We start from the raw sequence: 18,995 nt of genomic DNA on the forward strand, positions 1-18,995 counted from the left end.
TGTAAGAGACCTAAACCCTAACAAATTTTCTTGTTTACCAGGTCTTGATACTTCCAATGAGTTCAGGGTTTGCAACTTACTGGCTATCTGGGGGCCAGTGCTTCTCTTCCTAAACTGAAGTGTTGGTAAACATGTTAATGGATTCGGTTCTTACGTAGGTTTGGGTTTTTCTGTTTTTTCTTCTTTTTTCTTTTTTTTTTTTTCTTCTATGTGGATTGGGAAAGATGTACTTAAACTTGTATTTTCAGTTGTTGTTTTGATGTGAACGTACTGAGTCTGAATAGTTACAGTGCCTTGAATTTAAAGCAGCTTGTGTCTTCTAGGTTAAAAATTAAAATGAATTGAAAATGACTGTTCAGTTTTCTTGAATAGCTGAATTTGAGGATGCTCAATTAAACTTGCATTACTTGACATGCTAAAATTCAGTAAACTGTCCTCAAAAGCTTTGAAACTGTACAATCCTTTCAAGACAGGCAGCACAGTATTGAAGCAGGGTGCTTCTGCTGATTATTCGGCTCTTATGGCAAAAACTAATGTGTATGTTTTGTCAGATGTAATTATCCATTACAAACATGTTTTGCATTCTTGGAGAGGAAATTACTTCTGATTGAATTATTTACAAACTCAAAATCGTTTTAAGCCCTCAGGAAACTTGTTTAGGGTGTGGCTGATTTTGATTCTTGGTGGGCTTCTCTAAGGTTTTTGTTGGTGTCAGAATGCAGGAGCTACAAGTAAAACTTTGTCCCCATCTACTTTGTCCAAGTCGCTTTCCTGTCTGTGTCACAGCCTAGGATAGGTTTGCTTTGCAGGTTTTTTTCAGGCCTTTGTAAGCCTAAGTCCCTAAATGTGCAGTGCAGTTCAGTGGAATAGCCAAGATGTCATTTTTCCTCAGATGTTCTTATTTGTATGTATATACTGGGATGTGGTCCCATGGGTCGTTAGTGGTGTTCTTAATTCAGCATACCTTGATTTACAGAATAACTCATAATCCACATAGTTTTACGGCTTCAGTGCTTCTCCTTAATTCAGTCATCTTCTGTCTTACAGATATTTCATGCATGGGGTTTGCAAGGAAGGAGACAACTGTCGCTACTCCCATGACCTCTCCACTAGTCAGTCTACCATGGTGTGCAGGTATTACCAGCGAGGTTGCTGTGCTTACGGAGATCGCTGCAGGTAAAGAAATGCCGCTGACCCTCCTGTAGGGGAGTTATTGCGCTCTACCGAGTCCCTGAGTAGAGAGCTCACAGAAAGGCAATAAATCTTAAAGCGTTTTCCTCTTTCATTGCAACTTCAGAAGTTTATAAAAATAGCTTCTTTTCACAAACTGCCTTCTCTTGCTAAATACTATAGTGTTTGCTTTGCTATGCAAATAAATAAGCGAGAAGAGAACTGGTCTTTGTAAAAGTGCTAGTTGTCAAGGTGTGGGCGTTTTTTGTTTTTTTATTAATAACATGAGTAGATGAATTAATTGAAATCTGAGACTACATTCAGACTAGCTGAACTGATGGAACTGAGTTACATTTGGTAAGTGATCATAAAAGCCTGAACAGGTAAGAATTTTTTTTTTCCCCGATTGTGTGTATCTCTTCAGGAGTTGCTATTCTGGCACTTGAACTGCCGTTTTGGAAAAGTAACTGGAGAGTAGTCATGTAGGTTCTAAAACGTTGCCTGTACAAAATGGCCCTACATTATGAAAACATAGTATAACTTAACCTATACCCCTGAAATTATTAAAAAGAAAAAAAAAGAAGTGTGAAGAAAGGAAACGGATGCTTTCCTAGTGTAGCAAAGCTCTACAAAGGCTTAGGGGTGTTTGCATAATCTTAAGTTCGCTTTATTAAAATTTATCAGGAGTTTTAACATTCTGTCTTGTTGCAGCTCTAATGCATGATTAAGTATTTGCATCATGACTTCATATGGTAGTTCATAGTTAGCTTTTATGTTTAATACATGGCTACTATGTATAAGAAAGGCAACAAAAATAAGCCTTTCTGTAGCCTTCTAGCTGCCAATGTTGCTTTCTTGATCATGTACATCAGTGGTCTCCAAACTTTTGATCATGCACCCCATCAATGAAAAATTTTTGAGCACCCCCAACTGCACTAATATATTAGGTAATTATAAACCCAAGAATTTTAAAAAGGATGTAATAAAGATGAAATAAAAAATATTTTATATTTTATTAACAGTCCAAAACCATGTTTTGCAGCCTTATTAGTAATAATATTTTTTTACTGACAGTAATATTGACTGAATATGCTTCATTATTTTTTAAAATCTTAGTTTAACATTTTGTAATATAGTGATTTGAAGGTCTCCTTCTAAGTTCAGTTTATTTCAGTACTTAGTTTTAATGGCTGTCATAGCTGAAAAAGATCTTTCACAGAGATATGTAGATCCAAAAGGAAGAAGTGCATTGTTGACTGCACTTACTAATGCAGTGATATGATGTGATAATCATTTTTCAATCCTATCTACCAATTATGCAAAGATTTTTGTTAAAATTTGGCTAGTAAATTTCCATCTTCCCTGATGTCAATCAGCTGTTCTTGCAGATTAATTGGAAGGTGTTGCATTTTTATATTTTTGACAAATGGGTCCAAAACCCACTGAAACTCTTTGGAAGATTTTGAAACATGTTAAAAAACTTGGAAATGGAATTCTCTAAGTGTACAAATAAGAGAGTTTTTGTAGTTGACACAGTTGCATTGTTTTTGGCAACAAAGTCACATAATGGTGGAAATGTTTTGGAATAGCTGTTTTCAAAATGTTGTCTCCATACCACAAACTTCTTTTGAAAAGCAGTTATGTGTTCTTAAAACGTCACCTTTGCCTTGAAGGGACAGATTAAGTGTTTATTTTTTTGAAAATACCTGCTAGGTGGCATGGTACTGACAGCGACTTGTCATCACGGAAAAGGCCAGCAAATTTGGAACCCTTGTCTTTTTGTGAAAGAAAAATGCATAACTCATCTTCGACAACTTTTAAGTGCTTTGCCACAAGATAACCAGCAAACCTCTTGTGTGGTACAGAAGATTTTCATGGTCGCTCTCCATCTCATAACAAAGTGTTGTAAAGATTGGACTGTTTAAAGGTCTTGCTTTTATAAAATGAACTATATTGATGACACTCTCTAGCGCTTTGTGCGCTTCTGGCTCCACCTGTGCTACAATATCTTGCCTATGAACGATGCCGTGAATGAATTTCTGGTGTGGTGCTATCTCTGTAACCTTACCCTGGAATCCTTTTTTTATACTAGTGAAAGCAGCAGCTCCATCAGTGGTTACATTTCCACAGTTTTTCCATAAAACATTGGTTTTGTCAAAGAAGTCACTTACTGTTGAGAATACATCTCCTCCAGTATATCTTTTTGTCTTTGTTAAAGAAGTCATTTGTTGAGAATATATTTCTTCCAGTACATCTTTTCTTTAGTGGCTCACAGAAGGTAGTTTTTTGTGTATTTCGTTATTGAAACAGAATCTAGCAAATATCATAAGCTGAGACATGTTAGAAACGTCTATACTTTCATCCAATTGTACAGCAAACTTCCCACACTACGAAATTTGTTCTAATACTTGTTTCTTCAAATCTTCAGCAGTGTTTTCTGTGCGTTTGCCAACAGTAATTGCTGACAAAGGGATGTGTTTTACTTTGTCACCATATTGTTTTCCATGCGTTGTTTCAGTCATTTTTACCACAGCAGGAAGAACAAGTGGTCCAATGGTATGTGGCTTTTTGTCTTTCACTATTATGTAAGAAGCCTCAAAAGAGGCTTCTGAACATCTATTGTGAAGTTTTGTAAAGTACTAGATTGAGTATCGCATGACTTGAAACATCTCTGAAAAAATTGTAGAGGTTTGTCTTCATGTTCTGGATGTTTAGATTTTAAATGTCTTGCTAGTTGTGATGGCTTCATACTATCGTTAGCTAATATTTCAAGGTACAATATACACTGAGGGCATCATTAATGATAGTGGATGTGAATCTATATTTCAAATAGTCTTCTTGGTAATCTCGATTTATTTATTCCCCGCCTCCCCCAGTTCTTGTCAGATCTGATTAGGTTGGCATTGTCTTTAGCTTGTAATGAAGAGCTCATAGTAGGAGTAGAAGTGTTAGTTCTGACATTTTCTTGTTGTTTGCTTGTGCTCATATTATCAGCATTGTCTTCAGTCCACAGTTTATTTGCAGGAATCTTTTTAGGCCACTTGTTTGTTTTGTCAGAGTTAGTTTAGCTAAAACAAGATAATATAATTTGTCAATCCATTTAATTGGGCACAAACAAACTGCAATGTGTTGAAATATGCCGAAAATCAACAAACAAGTGAGGGTGCCACTGTTAACCCTGCTGTGTGATCAAACACCTGCTCATCCTTCAGAACACCTCATGCATACCATATGTGGGACCCTCTGACATACGGACCACGTAAGGACACCGGTGTGAATCAGTATGTTAAATATTAGTAAAACGTAATTTCTTATATTTTTAGGGAAAAAAAAATGACAAGAAGTTCTAGTATTTTCTTCCAGCACCCCAGGTCTTGCGCACCCCTTAGGGTGCACGCATCCGACTTTGGAGACCACTGATGTAGAGGTCTGAAGGCTTGACTTTTAAATTTGTGCTTCATAGCTTCCTTAGGATTTCAAAGCTGACATTTGGTTGGGAGCATCTCTTTAATATGTAAGAATTGTGACACTTTGTTGTTTTCAGTCTGACACAAGGTAAATGAATCACAGTTGCTTGAAAGTTTTGTATGATCTCCAAAAATTCCCTCCTTTTGTCCTTGAAATTAGTCAGCAAATATCTAAGACTTCAAAGGTACATATGTAATCTATTTTCCCATGTAATCTACTAGTTGCTGGAAGACAGATTTTTTGAGGTAAGTGGCGCTTTCCTGTTATTTGTGGGATCAAAGTGTTCTGAGCATCGTTTTCCACGGTAAATTGAAAGAGGCATTAGAAATAACTACTAAAATTCAGTGTAAATTCTGAATGAGGCAAGATGCTCAGATACAGAAAAAGAATCACTTAAGTTGGTGGGGATCTCTGGAGCCATGCTGAAGGCAGAGCCAGCTTAGGTCAAGTTGCCCAACGCATTGTCCAGTCAAGTTTTGATTATCTGCAAGGATGAAGATTGTGCAGCCTCTCTGGGCACCCGTTCCAGTGTTTGACTATGCTCACAATGAATTTTTTCCTAATATCTAATTGTAACTTCCCATTTTGGACTTGTGTCTACTGGCTCTCATCCTATTGCTGCACTTCTGAGAAGATTCTGGCTGCATCTTTCCTGTACCTTCCCACAAGGTAGTTGAAGACAGCAGTATCTGCCCTTAGACTTCTCTTTTTAAAGCTGAATGAACTTATTTATCCCATTCAGTAATACTGCACATGCATAATAGGTACGTGACCAGTTTTGGACATGATTGAAGTTCACTCTGTGTAAGTTAAGTAAGAATTTTTTATGCTGCTCTATTTCCTCCAAAATCATGGAGTGCCTTCTGTTTCCTTTAGCAGTGCTGATAGATGACACAAGTGGAAGCACGTCTCTATAAAGGGTCATCAGTGGCTTTCTCTTCCAATCAATTTCTAGGTCCTTCTTCAGAATAGCATGTTTACATCTTAATCAGTTTATTTCCGATCCCTTGAGCTGCTTTATGGAGGTATTTTTTTTTGTGAAGAGTTGACATGATGTGTTTTAACTTTTTAGATATGAACATACCAAGCCACTGAAGCAGGAAGAAGTGACTGATGTGAATCCAGATGCAAAAATTTATCCCTCAGTATCCTCAGACTTTGCATCACTCCCTGAAACAGTTGAAGAAATTATTGCTGAGATAGAAGATGAAAATATAGATCTGGCAGCTGCAGGAGTAGGTGCTGAAGACTGGGTGAATGCTGTAGAGTTTGTCCCTGGGCAGCCATACTGTGGACGTGGTAAGCTGATCATGGGATAACAGTAAATTTCTGTCATGGGTCAACAGTTTATATGTAGTGCATTTATTTTCATGCTTTTGGTTGTGTTAAATACAGCTGTTAATCACTTCAAGTGATCTGTTCTTAAGTTATGCTTGACTTTTCTGATGTGAATAGTTGGACCATTCCGCATCAGTTACTACTGCTGTCCCAATGTTGTGAAACCAGGTGTACTTAAAGACAGTCTCTGCATAACTGGCTTCCTCTTGTTAGGGCTCTGAATGACTTGGTGAATCTCCTTCTTTGAAGTTTAGTTTGCATATGTGATGGGAGAAGAAAATATTGGTGATGCAATTAATATCACTACTCTGGAAAGATTACCTGCAGCCTTTGTTTTTTGGGGGGTTTTTGTTTGTTTGTTGGGGTTTTTTGGGTTTTGGTTCCCCCCCCCCGCCCCAATCTTTTAAGGTTTTCCAGTAGAGGTACGGATTCCTGTAGAATGAATTGCAGCCTAATGCTTGCTTTCATGAATCCCATAGCAATTCAGACCAGAGGCTGAAAATAATTTATTCTGGTTACCTTTCTGAGACTTGACTTCCTATACTGTGACAGCTCATGTAGAGAATGAGATTGAAGAAGCTCATCATGTGGGAGCAGATTGTTTTAAGTAGCATACTTGTCATCTGCTTTCCCTGCAGAAAAATAGCACAAAGACTTTAATTTTAAGTGAAAAGTAGGCTGTATGTGTTTACTTCAGCATAATTTCTGATATTTAGCTCTCTCTGAAGGCTTATGGCCATGACTATTCAAATAATTGTTTTAATTCAAAATGGACACCTTGTGTCCAGAAGAGTTTGAAGTTGTCATACAGTGCTCAGATTATACTTCTTTGTCTCTACACCACTACTCATATTTTCGGATCTGAAAAGAGGAATTACCTTCTCAGTGTTACAGGGTGCTGCTAGAGTCTGCTCTGATCTGATTTGAGGAAGGGTGAAGAGGAAGGGAATGGTTGAGCAACATTAACGTTTTGCTGGCATTGTTGAGAAATTTGATTATGGAATTGTTTGGTGTATCTGTGACTTGGGTATGGAATGGAATGAAAGGAGTGAAAACTTGTCTTCTACCTTTTAATATGTCACCTTACTGTCATAAAAGATAGAGCTTCTGTGTCCATTGAGACAAAGAATCCCTTTTTTTAATCTTTTAATCAAAATAGAATAGTTTAGATTGGAAGGGACCTCTAGATTTCATCTAGTTCATTTCCCGCTCAAAGTGGGGTTAGCTATGTCAGGTTGCCAGGGGCTTTGTTTAGTTGAATCTCTATCCTCAGAGATGTTGAACAACACTTTCCTAGTATGTAATTGGATTTTGCCCTGCCTCAGCTTGCCTTCTCTCTTTTGTCCTGTGCACATCTGAGAAGAGTCTGGCTCTTTTTTTCCCCTTTATATCTTTCCATTAGGTAATTGAAGATAGCAATGAGACCGCTTCTTCAGCTGAACAAGTCCGGTTTCCTCAGTCTCTTCATGTGCTTCAGTCCCCTTACTGGCTGGTTGGCCCTCCACTGGAATCAATTCATTGCTAGTTTGATCAGCCGGAGATCTTTTAAATACACCTACTCCTCATAGGAGAGCTGGTGCTTTCTCCTAAATTCCTGAAGCGCAAGAGCGTTTCATTATACCTTTAACTCAGTTTTACTGAAGCAGTTCCTTGTTCTAGGGGGTCAGGCTTACTTTTCATGGGTGGCACAGCGTAAGTTAAATAACATTCTTTTCTCTGACTCTTGTTCCAAATTCTCTTGTTTTGTATCCTTTGAAATTTGATGTATTTCAATGTACAAGCATACTTGGCTGTTTCTGTTGTGAACAGTGCTACATGATGCTAATTCCCATGGTGACTCCTTAAAAGCTGCATTTTAAAAACTTTACTTTTCTGAAGCCACTGTCTTTATTAAGCTATAAAAATGAAGAACTTTGCTGTAGTGATCAGGAGGATATGTGCAGTGTGTTCCACAGTGTATGCTTTAAAGCCTTACAGATTATTCTTGTCAAATGCCTGGAGAAATGTACAGGTTCTTGGAAACTTGAAAATGGAATCTATTTCTCAGGATTAGCTAGAAGCCTGTGTGTTTTAAATTGTCTTACAAATGCTGAAGATTCAGAGTTGGCAGTTTAACCATGTGCAGCTTGGGCTATAATGCTCATCTTTTACTATGATACAAAACTTTCTGCTAATGCAGATGATTCTCTGATTTGGGACTAAACCTGATATCCTGAAGATATCTAATGAAGACAGTAGTGATGATTCTTCAGATACTCACTTGTTTGATGTACAGAGGCACCACACTTCCATATTTGTTCTGCTCCTACTGCTGCTATATGTTCTGGAATAACTGAGGGAGAGTAGAAAGCCAGAAATGTAAGAGACACTCTGAAATGGGTGGCTGTTTCCTGTAAGATGAATGTACTTGATGCTACAAAGTGTGTCCTGGAGTAAAAGCAGGTGGTGTGTGAATTGAAGGTAATGAACCATTTTTTTCACTAGTATGAATTTAGCTGTGTTGACTGCGAAATGGGCAGTGAGAAGATAGGGATTGGGTCCACCTGCTGGAGAGTAGTGGTTTTGAAAACGGCAGACAGAATCGTAGAGAATAAACGGTGCTCTGTGAGGGATGTTGGATTCAGAACTACCGAGGCAATGGAGTCTTGTGAGTTTCTCTAATTTTGCTTTCAAAGAGGAAGCAAAACTTAGCAGATACAGTGCAGTAGTTACAGGAGATACGCATGCAGGGCTTTAGGTTATGGAAGGTGAGACATTCAGAAGTGGAAATACTAATTTAATTTTTATGTCATAGAAATACAGCTCTTGCTGAGGGGAAGTGCCAGGACAGCACAGAAGACTGGGACTGGAAAACTAACGTCACTTTTAGCATGTTTTTCCCTCTCCCACCCTCTCATACTGTAGAAGTACCCAGAGCCATTATTAAAGACTGACATTCATAGATCTGTATCTTGTTGTCTGGCTGTCTAGTCACTAAGAACTGGTTGTACTTTTTTGTGCAAGGATGGTATTGTGGACTGGGCTGGAATTTAGTAGCTGTACTGTGTACTGTGCTTGTTGACTTAAGTAGTTGGTGGTGGTGGTTTGTTTGTTTTTAAGTAACAACTCTGTATACTTTCTTTTGTGCCAAGATGTGAAGCTCTGCTCTCTCCTTCTGTGGACCAGCATAGTAAATAAATGGGTTTCTAAGTCAGTCTCTGGAGGGGTAAGACTTCAAAGCCTTTATTCTCAAAGAACCTCAAGTAATAAGTGGGATGGTGTGGTTGTGTTTTGGGGTTTTTTTTTGTGTGTTTTGTTTTGTTTTTTAAATGAATAAAACCCTTACTGAATAAAGTTTTGACAAAAGAAGTCCTTGAGAGAAGTGCAGGTAACTCTGGAAAACTTTTCTGTTAAGAGAAGCTTCAAATATGCCTCTTCTTTCAAAGTATGCGTTTTCCAGGGATGTAGGATTGCCTTAAGCAAAGATCATCTTGCTAGCCGCATTAAAAGTAGTAGTGTGTCACTCGATTCCTTTGAAACTCAGCTGCATTTGTCTGTCTAGTAGGCTTCTGCTCATCTATACTATGATCTACTAAACTCCTTCCTCAGTAAGGGTCAAACAAGATGTCAGAAGTCATGTGAATCAGCTAGGTAAAAAATCTGTAACAGCATTAACTAGAAAAAACACTGGCAAAAATGACAGTCGAGGGAACAGAAACTGACTGGTAGTTATGATTTTTACTACTTTTGGAAGTGGAGACCATGGATTTCAAACTGGGGGGGTGGGGGGTGGTGGATTTCAGTTAATAAGTACGAATTTTCATATTATGTTCAGCTACTCGGAAGAGTAGGTAGAGCCTAGTATATGGTTACTTATTACTTTTCTTGGTGCCAGTTCACTAGAACTCATGGGGAGGAAGAAGTAATGAAGATTTTTTCGTTGGGAATCTCTTACTGAAAGCAGGTTGGCGGTTGACTTGTTATTCTGTCACTCACTTGCTTTTGGAAAGTATCTTTCTAGCAAACAGACTGATCCAAGATCAGTGCCAGTGACCTCTAAGATCAGAGATGGTTCAAGAAGCAGACTTGAACTTATTTTGAGCGCTAATCTTTTCCTATGCTAATCTTCAATATTTGCTTATCCCCCAAAACTGTGAGCTCTCAGGGACCTACTTTTTCTTTTTCTCTGTATCTCCAAACAGGCTGATACATGCTTAATGTATCTGTGCTCCGTGGAGATGAGAACTGTGTGAGCATGCAGCCTCTGATTCTTTTTGAGAAGGAGTCTGTCCTTTACTTTTACTGATCCAAGTATGCCTTTGACAGTTTTTGCTTACTTCTCCAAATCTGATGTTCAAACAACTTATAAAAGTTACACTTTCTTATAGCATAGATGACTCTTTACTCTTGTAACAGCTACTGGTTATGTAAATGAAGTCGAGTTGCTGTTCTTTCTAGTGCTTATTCGGAATATAGTAATGCTTTGTTGTTCTCCTGTGTTTATTACATCTTCAGTTTCAAACTGACTGCTTTTGTCTTGTAACTTAGTTTATCATCCTACTTATGTAATGATCTCAGAAGGCTGTTTTGTGACACAGACAAGCATATGTTCAAGAGGTATAGGGAGAAGTGTTAAGCAGAAGCTGTCTAAATGGGGAAGCGAAATGATACAGATTTCAGTTCAATTTAGTATTAGATAAGTGAATTTACTTAGTCAGGATTTTGCAAAACTGATGGCTACCTTAGAATGCAATGAAAATGCCCTGAATTTCAGTTTCTTAAAGGTAGGTTTATGTGTCTGACTGATAGACCAGCTATCTGTCCAGGATAGGGTTTTTGGCAAATATCTAGAATAGAGTTAGTTTGGTGTAGGGTAGGGTTTTTGGCAAATATCTAGAATAGAGTTAGTTCGGTGAGAGGTGTGGACACAGCTTTTGTATCATTCATACAGGCGCATGGGGGTCTAGAAGTGAAAGTCTGTTGTTCAGACAGAACAACAACATGCTAATTAACCTGCACATAAGGAACTGCTGGTGTGGTGTTTCCGTACTAGTGTTTTGTTATGCTGGATACTCCTTTATTGCTTCAGCTGTGTAATTTCTGGGAAGAAGCCTGTTAACTTTAGCTGGTGTGGAATTGATTCTCAAAGCAGTGAGAGATTTGTAACCTTGTTTAATTGTTGCTAAACCAGAGTTTGTATAAAAATGTACTTAAGCTGCTGAGGACTAGTGAGATTTTTCTAGTGCGGACTTAGCCTGTAAATGGATCTGAATCCGACCACTGAAACCTTGATAGCTTTAGTCTTGTCTGGGTTGAAGTTTGAAGAAATTGGTTGTGTTTTCTTGAGTGGGAAAATAACTGTTAGCTCAGGCTGAGGGTGTGTGAAACTTGGACTGAAATGAACCTTGGTTGGTTTTATTATTCTCTGGATAATTTGAGCAGGTTACCCAAAGATTAGTTTGCATTAAAACAATGTATTCTCATGCCCAGTGCTCTATTGTATTGCTTACTGTATTGCTTACTGTCCTTAATTTTGTACCCAGCTGCTCCTTCCTGCGCTGAAGCACCCTTGCAGGAAATGGTGATTGAGGAAGAATATGAAAAGCAGCAAGCAGATGTGGAGATAAAGAAGGAGCTGTGCCCCTATGCTGCAGTAGGAGAATGTCGTTATGGAGAAAACTGCGTGTATATCCATGGGGATGTGTGCGATATGTGTGGACTGCAGGTCTTGCATCCAATTGATGCTGCACAGAGATCCCAGCACATAAAGGTAAGCAAATAACTGTCTGGTGTTAAACAGCTTTAAGTGATTGCTTCCTAGCTCCCTGCAATCACTTGTCACTCATTCCCTTTCATTTGAAGATGCATGCAGGTCAGGCGGTGAATGAAATTCCTGTTGTAAACTGGACTGTTTCCTGTCAGGGCCATATTCAAAAGCAGCTGGGTTTCCTTATCTGTGCTGGGAGAGCAGTCTGCTTAAAGATACTAAAGCTTTGTTCTTTGCCTAATAAAACTAGATGGCCTTTTAGATTGCCTTTCTCATGTTTAAAAGCAATGTCTGAAGAAAGGAATTTGATCTCTGAATTGATCGTTCCCCACTCTCTGAGCAATTTTTTTATAGGATAAAGATTTTTCAGCTTAATCATACTTCATTCATTATGCAAAACAGCAGAGTAAAACTGAGCTTAAAAACCTGCTTAGAGTTCACCAGGTGACCAGTTGTCTCTGTAGTCGTTTTCTTTGTCTCTCCTTTTCAGTCTTGCATTGAAGCTCACGAGAAGGACATGGAGCTTTCATTTGCCGTCCAGCGTAGTAAAGACATGGTGTGCGGGATATGCATGGAGGTGGTGTATGAGAAAGCTAATCCTAGTGAGCGCCGCTTTGGGATCCTCTCCAACTGCAGCCACACTTACTGTCTCAAGTGCATCCGCAAGTGGAGGAGTGCTAAACAATTTGAGAGCAAGATTATAAAGTGAGGCACTTTCCCATTTCGATTGTGCTTTGTTACTATGGAAGAACTTAGTAACTTGTGACAACTTGCAACAGACTTCCAGATGCAGACTGCACAGAGACTGCATTTAATGCATACTAACTTTAGTTTGGAAGTGAAATAATTGTTAGGGATAACATTTACACTCTGATTTGGTTAATATGGATTAAGCTTGCAAAACTCACTTAATGGTAGAAAATAACTTTCATTTATTTAGTAGCATGTTGTCCAATGGTTACTGTTTACGTCTTGGACACCCAGCCAGGAATCTGAAAACAGATTAACCAGTTCAGAATGTATGCTGCTTAATTCATTACCACCCTAGTTCATTAATTAGTTGACAAAACATTTCTCCATTTAAAGGCTGTTCTAAAAAAACAAAGTTCCAATCAAATAAATACAGAAATCAAACCAAAATAAATTTATTTAATTCTAAAGAAAAAGGAGTCTGTGTGAAGTGTTTTTTCAAGCTTTTCTGAGACAAGCTGACCAGCTGCCATTGCCATTGAGTTCTTGAAGAAGAGAGTTTAGGTTATCTTCATGTATAAGCGAGAATTTAGATTGAAAAGCCCATACAGCAAGTGCGTGGGTACAATACATCTTTAAAGATGGATATATGCCATGACTTGTTATATAGGAGAGGGAGCGCCCTGTAATGTGGAATTTTGCAGCGCAGTCTGTTCATTCCCCAGGTCCTGCCCAGAATGTCGGATCACATCTAACTTTGTCATTCCAAGTGAGTACTGGGTGGAGGAGAAGGAAGAGAAGCAGAAACTCATTCAGAAATACAAGGAGGCAATGAGGTATGAGCACTGCAGCCTTTTGTCAAGTTGAGACAGCAGAGATAAAGGCACACCTGGAGAAGAAGGGTGTTGATATAAAGCCCTGTCGCACCTCCTTTCCACCACCACGTGTGAAGTGCGTCCTTGCCTGTCTGCCCACAGATGCATGCAACCACACAGCCGCAAAACTATTCTTTGACCTCAGTCTTTCCCTTCTATATGCAAAACGCTGGTGGTGTAGCCGTAAGGTAGTACGAGCTCGTGCACTGCGAGCCATCAGTGTCCCCCCTATGCATGCATCGACCCACACACATTGTGTAATACGTCATTTCTGCACATAGGTGTTATACTGACAAAATACCTTCAGCTCCCAGTGGTACCTGAGATCCTTTTGGACTACAGGTAAATGCAATTCTGAAGTCTGGTTGGGGTCTGCTGTGAGTAAGGGTTGCGGTATTTTCCTTTCCAGCAACAAGCCATGCAGGTATTTTGATGAAGGCCGTGGGAGCTGTCCATTTGGAGGGAACTGTTTTTACAAACATGCATATCCTGATGGCCGCCGAGAGGAGCCACAAAGACCCAAAGTGGGAACATCGAGTAGATACCGGGTCAGTGCTGCTGTTTTTTGTCCTTTCTGTAAAGAGACAGCCCAAGAGGGGTGTGCGTTAAATCAGCTGCCTTGAGAAGAGGACAGGGAAATGTTGACTCTTTGTTTTACTTCTGATAGACCTCTGTAATGGTGAATTGGAAGGAGGCGGTGGTCTAAAGTTTGTGAATGCTGGAGGCCAAGATGCAAAGAGTGAATTTTAAAAACTTCCCTAGTATACCAACATGCTGAAGTAGAAATGTTGGGCAGCATTAATAGGGGTGTGTAAGGGTAAATTCTACTGGAGGTCAGTATCTCCCTGAAAGAGAAACATGGTTTCTTGCATGTCAGAAAGTATGCTGGGGGCTGAACCTTGTCAGCTTCTGGGAAGACTCCTACCTTGTACCGCTTGATCACCTAGAGAAATACTTGTGTTCCACTTGCAGGCCCAGCGGAGGAATCGGTTCTGGGAGTTCATCGAGGAGCGAGAGAACGGTGATCCGTTTGAGACCGATGAGGATGAGGTGGTGACCTTTGAGCTTGGTGAGATGTTGCTTATGCTGTTGGCAGCAGGAGGTGATGATGAGCTAACGGATTCCGAGGATGAGTGGGACTTGTTTCATGATGAGCTGGAAGATTATTATGACTTGGATCTATAGCACCTGTCAGTGGAGTGTGGACTGTCGTCTTGGCTTCGGGCAGTAGCTATTACCTGTGGTGTTGTGGCAGTGCCTGTGTTTCTCCTAGGCAGGCCGATCAATTCCAGGTGCTGTTGTAATAACTTTTACCCAGGGTCTGTCTCTTCCCATCCCCTCCCACCCCAGGAGTGTTGTTTTTCCTCTGTTTAAACAAATAACAAGAAATAAATCTTTAAAATGTTAGTTTTTGTAAAAATGAATTTAACTGTCAAACAGTTAGCTTAGGTTTGTTGCTTCATCTGTGTACCCAACAGAGTTCACCCAGTTCCAGGGTTAAAGTGTTTACAGGACTTCCACACTCATTTTGAAGAGCCCAGATACAAAAATGAGCAGTGGTCATGCAGTGGGGATGTAAATTGGCTGATGGCCTTTTTTCTGTCTTTGTACCAATATTTCTGACTTCAAGCCAGATATAAATACTATCTTTCTGGCATCAGCTCCGTTCCAGCCCCCTCATGTACACGTCTTCATTTGTGATTTTGGTCTCTTGTTTACTTGCACATTACTATTACTACTGTGTAACCAGAACCAGGTGTGAACGTTCTGGGTTTTTACTGTTTAGCATGAAAGGAAAATGTCTTTGTGAAAGGAGAACTCTCTATGTGTATATACAGATAAATGTAGAGTTGGACCTCAAGGATGGGGAGACTCTGTGTAAGTTAAAAATAACAAAACCATCTTTCATCCCCTCTTGGTGCATGAAGTCTAGCCTCCAATTGGACATGAAACTGGTTTAGTGGTCTCAGCCCAGTCTGTGGCAGTGATCTTAACTATCGCTTAACTTAATAGATAGCACTCCCTAATACACCAGCTCTCTTTCATGTGTATGATTAGGGTTGTCCAGGAGCAGAAATCCGGTTAGCCAAGGTGGGGTCAGAGGAACACCAGAGAGGCCCCTTTAGCTTTATTGCTCTGTAAGTTTTAGAACTTGGTGTAACCACTTAAGCCATGAGCTTCGCTAGGAAATCGCTGTGCCTCTCAGCTGGTTCGAGGTACACGTGCCTCTGAGTTGGGCAGGTTGCCTGGTAAAGCTGTTCAGTTTATGTGAGTTACTGCTTACAAAGGCAGTCATGCAGTTTCTGGCTGTAATTTGCATTGAGAAATTACTTTGCCACCAAAGGCCCAGCACAGGAATTTTAACCTTGCATTACATTATTGCTGTTTTTTATTGACTTGTGGATGCCCCGTGATCTGTTCTCCTGCTGCTCTTGTCCCCTAGACTGCCTCTCCTTTCACTTTTAAATGGAATGAGAAATTGTTCTGAGGTCTATAACGTATTGTTTTGCAGCTGCCTTTTGTAAGAAGCACTTTTCCCAAATAAAAAAAAAAAAAAATTAACAAGAAGTCTGTCTGTTCTTTTAAGTTTGATGCTTCTGTGTGTGTGTGTGTTTCTGTAAATATAGAGGCATTTATGTCACTTATTCTTAACTCCTGCAGAATCGTGTCACACTAATATGGAATTTTAACTTGGTTATAACCTTTCCAGCAAAGAGCCTGTAATGTAAGGAACACATTCTGAACAGACAGCTGAGATAATTGAAGTGTTGAAGGAACATATGGGGCCATTAGTGGGAACAGATGTGCCTTGCTTTCTCAGAATTAAGTTCTGCACTATGGTATTAATTTTATTTGTCCTGAACAAAGTCAATTGCGGTACATGTTCTATTGATAGTTTCCTGTCATAATGCTGTTTGGACAGCAAGTCCAAGCATTGCTACAGGCCACTTCCTGAGAATCCACATGCTGCTTTAAGCCTATGTGTGTTCAGAAAAAAGTATTCTTCTGCAGAAATATATAAAGTTGGAAGTAAACTACTAGAAACATACTCAGATGCTGAGGCACATGACTAAGAAATGTTTAACTGAACAGTCTAAAACCATATTTGGTTAGTTTGTTTGGTTTTTTTCCCAGAGGCAATTAGCAGAGGGAGAAAAGGATTTGAACGTAATTTGCACAAATGACATTTAAAACTGATGTAGGGAGAAACAGAAAAAAAGAAAGGCTTCGAAGTAGAACTAGCCTTTCCTCCCCTACGTAGTGAACATAAGTTAACAACTTCTTGGAAAGCTGCACTCAAACATAAGTTTAACAAAGATGTGTTCTGGTAAGATGGAAAAGGGTAATAAACTTACCAGCCAGAGCACATGCATCAACTTTCCTTCATAAGGGGTCAGAAATGGCATGCTTTACTTTTTGTGTGGGTGTGTGCGTGGCACAATGGTGGATGCTGCTGCTGCTTCTAAACCTTACTTCTGTTCGCCTTACAGGGGAAGCTGAGAATACACAAATAAGTGATGTGCTTTGGTGGAGGCTGTTGTGTCTATATGTGAGGTGACTGATGTAAAGTGCGTCGTGACAAGTAGTTTCTGTTGATCTCTTGCTTTGAAGTGTGCCGTGGTTCTTGTTCTGTCAGTTAAAGAACTGCATGTATTTGTCATCAAGCAGTACTGCTGTGTATCACTTCCAGTTTGAATCTTGCTGGTGGTAGGCCTGTTTCTAAGCTTGCTGTTGCACTATGATTTCCACCCTCCCATCACAAACTGGAATGACTAAAAAGAGTAGGGCCTTTGAAGTGAGTAAAGTATGTTAGTAGGCTTCTGTGTTTTTCCTCTGTAAGAACAGGAATAAATTCAGTAGAATTAAAGCAGACTTTTAATGTAAAAATATGTGGTGTGATGACTTGGGCTGTGCTACATTTTCTTTAAGCAAATATCTAAGGTACAGAAACTGAAGAGGCCAATGAGAGTAGTGTCGAGATGAAAAAAGTGTAAAGGCTCCCTAAACTTCCAGCAAAATCTTGATTTCAAAACAAAAATCTTTAGAAAGATTCTTCTCACTTGAAGTGCCTCAACTTTACTCCCTATGCAAGAATATATATGTATGGTTTGTTATAAAATCTTGCATCTTATGGTAAGTGCAAAATAAGTGGCTGCTGCCCATTCTAATTGGTCTGAATGTGATCATAGACACAAAGAGCCCTTCTTAGAGCATCCGCTGCTTTAGTTCAAATCTTCATAGTATAGCTCTTTCCAGATTATAGTCCAAGGTGATTTGTAATCTTGCTGAGGGGATGCCTGGTTCATTTAATGAAACACAAAGTAACTCTTTCCTGCTACAGCAGATACAAAATAGATTTCTGTTTGGAGGATACTGTGAGGTATGGGGTGTCCCATGTTTGGCCCAAAACTTGTACAGATGGAATTATTAATGCTGCAGCAGCTTAAAACAAGGGAATCCACATGTAGTCCCCTAGGATTGAGCTGTAATACAGGACTGCACTGTAGGGATCAAGTTGCTACAAAGTCAGTTCTACTCTAATGCTAGCATTAGAGAGGCATTATTAAACAAGTTGTGTTGAGCCTCGCTTCAGGTAGGCAAGACTGGACAGACTTGGCAGTGAAAACTGTAATAAGCAGTGATGTGATTGCATAGTTAAGGTTAATGTGGTTACTGAGTTAAGGTTGATTTTAGAATAACAGCACTAGAAAAAGTGCTTTAAAGCACTAGAAAAAGTCCTACCTCTCTCAAACTGCAAGTTCTATTAAAAGTTGAAATACTCTTAGGTAAAAGGGGCTCTTGGCCTGTCTAAAACTACTCTCAAAGGACTGCGATATCCTAGCACTGCCTGTTGTAGTTCCAGTCCTTAAAACACTTGCTTGAGAGAGGTGCTTGAAAATGGCTTCAGGAGTCAGTACACTGAATAATGAGTGGTGTTCTGGGAACTGAGATATATAAAAATCTGTCTATTGGCAGCCCACAGCTGGGAAGGGGCACAGTGCTGTGGTTAGAGCACTCACCTGGCTGGGGGAAGCTTCAGTTTCAGTTCCCCATCCAAAAGCACAGGCATGCATCTCCTTCCTAAAAGAAGGCTCCAGGATAGGGCTCTCTCTCTGTTCAGGGCCTGAAAATTGCTTTCTCTGTCTCCTTTCCAACTATACTTAAACATTAACTGGAATGATTAGATAAGAACCTCAGCTTTTGTTATTGAGAGCCTGTCCCCTGTGTATGAAGAAAAGCCTGACCACATAGGCAGTGCCATGTGCCTTCCACATCACTGGGTTGCAGTTATGTTTGCTTTTAAGCCAGTCAGCTTCTGGGAGGTGTCAGAATTTGCTCCATTTTAAAATACTTCTGGTTTTTTTTACCCTGTGATGTGGATAGGTGTCCCTTCAGTCTCATCTGGCATGGCTGTGATACCAATGCAAGTAATGTGCCACAGCTAAAATTCAAATACTTCCTCCAAGTAGATAAAAATTTAACAAATGAGCTCATCTTCAAGTTGGATGTGCAGCTCTTAAAACTGTGGGGCAGTAGTAGTTTTTAGCATAGCATTGTAAATAACATTACAATAAGCTACACTTTCTACAGGTGCATTAATGATGCTGCCAAGAAGCACATTGAATTTGCATATGATGCTGGGGGAACAAAAACGTTAATATAAGGGTCCATAGCCATTAGAATCAGAATCATTAAGGTTGGAAAAG

The 18,995-nt window shown here is 39.6% G+C and overlaps 1 protein-coding gene across 3 annotated transcripts; it reads left to right on the forward strand.

Moving 5' to 3' along the window:
* The first annotated feature begins 1,042 nt into the window (after positions 1-1,042).
* On the forward strand, positions 1,043-15,846 carry MKRN1 (makorin ring finger protein 1). 3 transcript variants are annotated; one of them, XM_009579923.1, is made up of 8 exons: positions 1,055-1,176; positions 5,711-5,937; positions 11,499-11,725; positions 12,213-12,427; positions 13,138-13,248; positions 13,697-13,835; positions 14,260-15,271; positions 15,305-15,846. In XM_009579923.1, exons 1-7 carry the CDS (start codon positions 1,055-1,057, stop codon positions 14,470-14,472), a joined length of 1,254 nt encoding a protein of 417 aa, XP_009578218.1. In that variant the 3' UTR covers positions 14,473-15,271; positions 15,305-15,846. The 3 variants fall into 3 exon arrangements, with proteins under 3 accessions (XP_009578220.1, XP_009578219.1, XP_009578218.1); XM_009579925.1 differs by having other exon boundaries at positions 1,043-1,176; positions 14,260-15,837; XM_009579924.1 differs by having other exon boundaries at positions 1,047-1,176; positions 13,697-13,811; positions 14,260-15,837.
* Positions 15,847-18,995: the final 3,149 nt, after the last annotated feature.

The sequence above is a fragment of the Fulmarus glacialis genome, unplaced genomic scaffold (genome assembly GCF_000690835.1).
Source record: "Fulmarus glacialis isolate BGI_N327 unplaced genomic scaffold, ASM69083v1 scaffold34926, whole genome shotgun sequence".
Classification (NCBI taxonomy): domain Eukaryota; kingdom Metazoa; phylum Chordata; class Aves; order Procellariiformes; family Procellariidae; genus Fulmarus; species Fulmarus glacialis.

What these genes read in the sequence shown, in the direction of transcription:
- MKRN1 (XM_009579925.1), top strand. Translation starts at nt 1,055, where the DNA reads ATGCATGGGGTTTGCAAGGAAGGAGACAACTGTCGCTACTCCCATGAC. An exon ending in GCTTACGGAGATCGCTGCAG is followed by an intron (nt 1,177 to 5,710) that starts GTAAAGAAATGC and finishes TTAACTTTTTAG; the next exon opens with ATATGAACATACCAAGCCAC. An exon ending in AGAGATCCCAGCACATAAAG is followed by an intron (nt 11,726 to 12,212) that starts GTAAGCAAATAA and finishes TCTCCTTTTCAG; the next exon opens with TCTTGCATTGAAGCTCACGA.